General features: G+C 41.7%; 1 protein-coding gene across 5 annotated transcripts in view; it reads right to left on the bottom strand.

The window, feature by feature from the left end:
• Positions 1–7,166, bottom strand: part of Nf1 (neurofibromin 1) — a 258,325-nt gene extending 251,159 nt beyond the window's left edge. For all 5 annotated transcript variants that reach the window (XM_005402798.2, XM_005402800.2, XM_005402799.2 and 2 more), the window contains exon 1: positions 6,912–7,166. In XM_005402798.2, the coding sequence (XP_005402855.1) occupies positions 6,912–6,971 (60 nt within the window). In that variant the 5' untranslated portion in view covers positions 6,972–7,166. The remainder of the gene's footprint in view (positions 1–6,911) is intronic.

The following is a 7,166-nucleotide window of genomic DNA, read 5'->3' as shown; positions in this document are numbered from 1 at the left end:
TTTTTTGGTTTTTCTCCGGTACCGGGAACCGAACTCACGACCTTGCGCTTGCCAGGCAGGCGCTTTTGCCACTGAGCTAAATCCCCAGCCCCCTCAAGAGAGTTCTTTTGATGATTTAGTTTTGATGATTTAGCTGTGTCTCAAAAAGACAAAAGAAAAAGGGACAAAAAATAAATAAAATAAAATCTTGTTGTTAAAATACAATCTAGTCTATATAGAACCCTGGAGCACCATATTTGAAGGCTAAAAGAAAAATGGCCCATAACTGTTTGAGTAACTTAAAAGATGTAAATAGGGCCAGGATACAGCTCAGCAGCACAAGCGCCTGCCTGGCAAGCACGAGGCCCTGAGTTCGATTTCTGGTACCTACCTCCCCCCAAAAAAATTAAAAGATGTAAATAAAGCATGTCTATTACTGCATTTTATCACTAAATTTTAAGGGGCCAGGGATACAGCTCAGTGGCACAAGTGCCTGCCTGGTAAGCACAAGGTCCTGAGTTCGATTCTCAGTACAAAAAAAAAAAAAAGAGTACTCCTATCACTAAATTCTAAGGACAAAATCCTCCATAATAAGCATTTTTTTTTTTTTTTTGCAAAAAGCAGATCCAAGAAAATAATCTAATGTCCTACCAGTCAAAAAGTCAAATAAGAAGTATAAAGAAGTATAAAAAATTGCAGTATCTAAAATAAAATGTAGGCCGGCATGGTGGTGCATGCCTGTAATCTCAGCACTCAAGAGGCTGAGGCAGGAGGATCATTGCGAGATTCAAGACCAGCCTGGGCTACAAAGTGAGCTCAAGGCCAGCCTGAACTACATAGCAAGACCCTATCTCAAAAAGGCAAAAAAAAAATAAAAATAAAAAACAATAAAATGTAACTGGGAAAACACACACCACAACCTCATGACATTTTGCTATATTTTTCAAATTTGAAGAACTACATTATATGTATGTTATAAATTAGCTAATAAAGCAGGGAATGGATTAATTATAGATAACTGTAAGTTAGAAAAGAATGCTATCAGTATTTGTCAATGATTAAGGAGGATCACTGCAAGTTCAAGGCCAGCCTAGGCTACAAAGTGGGCGGAAGGCCAGCCCAACCTACAGAGCAAGACCCTGCCTAAAAAATAAAAACAAAATAAAAACACTTCATGGATAACATGAAGTTTGAAATTAAAAAGATAGATGAATTAGAAAAGCACAAATTAAGAGATTCCAACAGGTATCCACATAAACTAAAAGAGTAAACACTATCTATACAGCAGAGACTAAGCTAACCCGCCTGGGAAAAAGGAGGATGCTGAGAAATAACAGTAGTTCTGTAAATTAAGTGGGGCCAGTTCCCAATAGACTACTGCATCACAGAGAAATGCTTTTACAATACTGAAATTATTGAATATTTAAACTTGAAAGAAACTTAAAGATTTCCCAGTCAATTCTTTTTCAACATATAAAGAAATCTAGGAACCACAGATCATGACTAGCATAAGGATAGACAGTACATAGAACAATACTCAGATCCCTACTTAGGAATCCCTATTTAGATCACCAATTCACTAACAGCCAAACATAGTATGATTTAAAAAAAAAAAAAAAAAGCATACCTGAACAGGGTGTAGTGGCATACATCTGTAATTCCAGCATTCAGGGAAGCTGAATGTAAAACTGCAAGTTCAAACCCTGCATGGGCAACCCAGTGACTTAGAGAGACCTTGTCTCAAAATACAAAATAAAAAAGGGCATGGAGTGTAGCTCAGTATGAAGGCCCAAGGTTCAATCCTCAGTACCACCGTAGCCAAGAAAAGTACATCTATCCAAGGACTGATGACATAAACACTGGAAATGCACATATAACATACAAGAAAGTATTCTGTCTTGGGAACTAGAAGAGACTGACTCCTGAGGGCAGCAAAACATCAACAGTGGAATTACAACTGAGCAAAGACCCCGTGATTTCCCAGAAGGAATCACTTTCACAAAAGCAGCAACCCAGAAGAAGAGATAGAAGCTAGTTTTAACAGTTATAAAGGAAATGGGTGGATAAACAGTACAAACAGCAGGTATCTGGCAACAAAAAAGAAGAAAAAAGATTGGTGCACACAGAGAAAGCTACAGGACCAAGTAAATGTTTGATTTCCAAGGGAAAGGAAATCTAAGTTTGAAGGTGAAAAGCAAAAAGTTCATATAAAGAAAGACTAAATTAGAACCAAGATGGTGGGTTACAGAGTGCACAGAACTGAAGACCAGATGGAAAAAAAAGATGTGTTCCAAAATAAGCATTATTTCTCACCCACCATAAAATATCCCTCACCATAAAATATTCACTTTCAACTTACTGTAAGACTTAACAAAAATTGCGGACTAGTACTTAAGAAGGAGGGTAGAGGTGCTTGTTTGTTAATTCAAAATAACTTCAAACTTTTACAAATCCATCTAGCCAATTAACAGGTGGTCTGTAACATCAAAGACACTTTTTTCTTGTTGTTTGTTGGTTTGTCTATTTGTCTGAGACAGGGTCTCGCTTTGCAGTGTAGGTTGGCCTTGAACTCACTGTGTAGCCCAGGCTGGCCTCAAACTCATGGGGATCATCCTGCTTTAGCCTGCCAAGTGCTGTGATTACAGGGGTGCATCACCATACCTGGCATTGTCGATCATTTTATACTGTGAACTCTACATCACATATTCAAAGGACAGTCTGATCAATATTCAACATGTCAGAACAAACAATTTTTTTTTTTTGAGACAGGGTCTTGCTACACAATTCAGGCTGGCCTTGAGCTCACTTTGTAGCTGAGGCTGGTCTCGAACTCCCAATGATCCTCCTGCCTCAGCCTCCCGAGTGCAGGAATTACAGCCCTGCGCCACCACGCCCAGCAAACAAATTATACATATATATATATATATATATTTTATTTATTTATTTATTTATTTATTTTTTGCGACAGGGTCTCACTATACAGTTTAGGTTGGCCTTGAGCTCACTTTGTAACCCAGGCTGGCCTCGAACTTGCAATGATCCTCCTGCCTCAGCCTCCTGAGTGCTCAGATTACAGGCATGCGCCACCATACCCAGCAACAATATATTATTACAAATTTAAAAATTAAGAATTTATTCTGCATGGGGGCTGGGGATTTAGCTCAGCGGCAAAAGTGCCTGCCTGGCAAGCGCAAGGTCGTGAGTTCGGTTCCCGGTACCGGAGAAAAACAAAAAGAACAAAAAAAAAAAAAAAGAAAAAAAAAGAATTTATTCTGCAATGTGTTATATAAAAGAATTTCTTTGGCTTTTACATACTATTTCATTTGACTAGATATGAAAAAGTGCTTTAAATGAACATATTTACAACTAGTAATTTGGAGGCAAACATTTTGAATTTCTTTTTTTCAAAAACTTTAAATATGTTTGGTGATGTAGCTCAGTGTTAGAGAGCTCACCTAGCATGTGTGAGCCCCTGGGTTCAATCCTCAGTACCACAAAGGGAAACAAAAAAGACTTCGTCTTTTTACCCTTACTCCCTTACTCTTTCAGGGATCAGTAGGGCACAAAGAGCTAGGAAAGGTAGGCAAAAAGGTTCTACTTTGCTAAGGAACTAGGCTAATAAGTTACAATTTAAAGCTATATACTTAACCATTTGCCCATTTCAGTTTAGAAACTTACTATCTGGCACCATAAAAACAGGTTAAGGAAAGACAGAAGATGTAACTGATACTTTCAACTTTCTAGCAGTCAAGGCCAGGCGTGGTGGCGCATACCTGTAATCCCAGCACTTGGGAGGCTGAGGCAGGAGGATCGCTGTGAGTTCGAGGCCAGCCTGGGCTACAAAGCGAGCTCAAGGCCAGCCTGAACTGCATAGCGAGACCCTGTCTCAAAAAAAAAAAAAAGACAACATTCTAGCTGTTCACTTTTACAACTGCCATTTCCCTAATGGAGCAAGAGATTACTTCTAAAACTAGTAACACTTGGGGCTGGGAGATAGCTCAGTGGCACAGCACCTGCCTGGCAAGCACAAGGTCATGAGTTCGATTGCTGGTACCAAAAATAAAATAAAATTGGTAACACTCATTTGACCACAAATATTGTCTAGATACAATATCAGTAAGTTATAAGAATTTTATTTCACCCATTTAGAAACAAGAATTTGAGCTCAAAATGTCAGGATGAACAAAATAATAATTTTAAAAGTCAAAATGAAAAAGACCAGTTCTTTTAAGCAGGTCTACTGGACCAACTGTAACAAGCTGCTAAGCAGTACTCACTGGAGTTCAGTATGTCTGTAACCAACAGTGGCTAGTAATGCACTTCTACTTCAGTTAGAACAAGTGTTAGAAGACCAACCAAAACATCCATTTGGTCACAATCCTAGTTGCCACAGCCATGTGCAAGCTCCCCTGGGGGCTGAAGTGCTTCAACATACACGTCTTGGGGGTAATAAAAAGCCTGAATTCTCTTAGATACAGTGGAAGAAGAACAGACAATATGTGAAAAATTCAAAACTTGAAGGAATAGTTGAAATAATTAAGATTCTTACACAAACCTCTCTCAGTACATGCAGTGCTTTTTTCCCCCCTCAATAAAAGTATAAACTCTTTTAACTATGCTTAATGAGTTATCAAAATAAGTATATAGCATACTTGGAAAAAGTGTACTCCAACTGTCCAGCATGTAATACTTTACATAATGAGGCCTTGTTATTAGGTCTACCATGTCACGTAACCTCTATTCTCCCTAAAAAGAGACATCTCCAATTTAGGATGAACTCAAAATTGAATTAAACATTTATTACTTCTGTAATAAATGAGTATATATGAGTACCTCTCAGTGTTAAACACTGAAAAGTCTGCACTTTTGCCTCTCAAAGTCAGTGGGCTTTAGCAGTGTAAGAGAAAAATGTGAATAATTTGTCTTATACACCTTCTCTTAATTATAACACTAGGAATACAGAACAGTGTTCTAAAAACTTATGTCCTTAACTTTTAACAGATGGTGGTGGGTTTGATTCCACAGTACACCAAGCAAACACAAAGCCTAAGATATTTTAACCCTAGGACAGAAAGAAACTTTATGTGTTACTACTGGACATATAAACAATCATTCCCCTTTTAAATTTTAGAAAACTATCTTTCTTATATGGTAAATAAGCCTAGAGATCAACAGGTACAAAGTAAAGAAATTTTTTTAAACTGGCATTTTTTTTTTAAATTTTTAAAACCTGGGAGCTATCGTGATATGAACCCTTCAAAATGCTTCATTTAGATTATGCTGTTCACCAGGTTCAGTTTAGGAGTTCTTCTGTGTGCCCTTTAAATGTCTTTAAAATTACACAAAGAGAAAAATAAAATTATACAGAGAAAGTCTTTTCTATCGTTATAAATCAAATTTCTATCAATAATGCGATCTATTTTACACAATAACACTTTAATCAGCTTGGTAGTACAGCTCGTTTAGATGCCTTTAGGTCTGGAAGCCGGATGAATGAAACACCTCCTTCAGGTCTCTGGATAACTTTGTAATTCTATTTTACCTATGTAGCTTCTTCTCACCTTTATCTGCCTATTCCCAAATATATTTCAGGTAGGTCAGACAGATTATAAATCCTGAAACAAAATGTTCATGGATCAAAAGAAAGAGGATTCCTTCCTGCTACCTTTCAGATCTCATGATCAGTTTTATGATATAAACAAAATAGACTGACTCGATCTTCAACAATTCCCTAATCACAGGAAACCCGCCACAGAACCACAGCTCCAAAAAGCATCCTTTTAAAAACCAATTCCTACTACCTACAGCAGCAAAAAAATTAAACTAATTCTCACTAATAAGAGGTTGTGCGCATTCACGCTGATCAGCCCCAGGATTTAGTGTGTGAAACTCAGGGGATAAAAAAGTCACCTCCCTGAACAATGAAACTTTTTTTTCCCCCATCCCAAATACTCTCAGTGAAAGTTCTCCTGTTAACCTACAGGCGAGAGTCAGAAACAACAAAACACTAGCAGAATTATGGGCTCTAGGACCACATCCCAGCTGTGCACCACGTTGACAGGAGCTCAGACGTAACTTCCCACTATCCTTTCACCCTTGTCCCCTTACTCCGCGATATTCTCACTCAGGAAAGCAATATTCACGTCCTCAGAACGCTGGCAAGAGCAGGTGGGGGAGGGGCGTTACAATTATAAAGGAAGGAAAAGGTGGGAAATATTTCAGAACCACGATTTCTACTGCAGAGGGCTTTGTAAAAGGCAGTCTTGTATCACTGAGATTTGGGGGATGCCCTGTGGGGCACAAACAAGATGTGCAGTGTGCGTGCACTTGGAGCTGGGGGGGGGGGCGAGACCGTGGAGCAGAAAGTAAGAAAACCTGTGCTTTCCCAGCTTTCTTCCACTCTTCCCCCTCCAAGGGAGGAAGCTAAAGAAACTGGGGGAGGGGAAGGATGTTATCGTCCTCCAGCTGGAGGTACACAAGACAGGCCTTGGGGTTCCTCCAGGTATTCACCCTAAGACAGGAGGGTCGCGGAGGGAAAAGGAAGGGAAAAACCCTCAGTATTAACCCCCTCCGTTCAAAAAGAAAAAAAGTAAGGGGGAATGATTAAATCCAGATGGAGCGCCCCTGAAGGCGCCCCCAGGTCACTTATACCCATTAGCAAGCGGAAGGGCTGGGATAAAGGGGATGGAGGCTTGGTCAGGGAAAAGGCTCCACCCCCCCGATTTAGGAGGGAAGAGGAGCCCCAGAGCGCCGCCGTCCCCTCCTTCCCCGCGCCTCCCCCCACGGCCACCCCCTCCGATCCCCCCTTCCCTGCCCTCCCTCCGCTCCAGAGGCCGCGGCCGCCGCGGGGGAGACGGCCGCTCCTGCCTCCCCTCACCCACCCCGCCCTACCCCCACCCGCTCCCACCTCCCGCCGGCCGCGGGCCCGTTACCTGCTCGTCGAAGCGGCTGACCACGGCCTGGACCCATTCCACCGGCCTGTGCGCGGCCATGTCCTCCCCGCGGCCGGGGGGCGGCGGAGGGACTGGGCGGCGGGCGCCCAGGGCCGGGAAGAGGGCGGGCAGCGGGGGCTGAGGTGAGGGAAGGGGCGAGCCGAGGCTCGGAGGAGTGCAGGCTCCGAACGTTCCCACGGGGGTGGGGATGGGGGACTCTGCGCCCAGCCGGGTGGGGGAGAGGGGAAGGGGGCG

The sequence above is a fragment of the Chinchilla lanigera genome, unplaced genomic scaffold (assembly GCF_000276665.1).
Source record: "Chinchilla lanigera isolate Chin_1 unplaced genomic scaffold, ChiLan1.0 scaffold00080, whole genome shotgun sequence".
NCBI lineage: Eukaryota > Metazoa > Chordata > Mammalia > Rodentia > Chinchillidae > Chinchilla > Chinchilla lanigera.
Note: the sequence above shows the minus strand (reverse complement) of the source record. Positions and strands in the feature narration are given on the sequence as shown.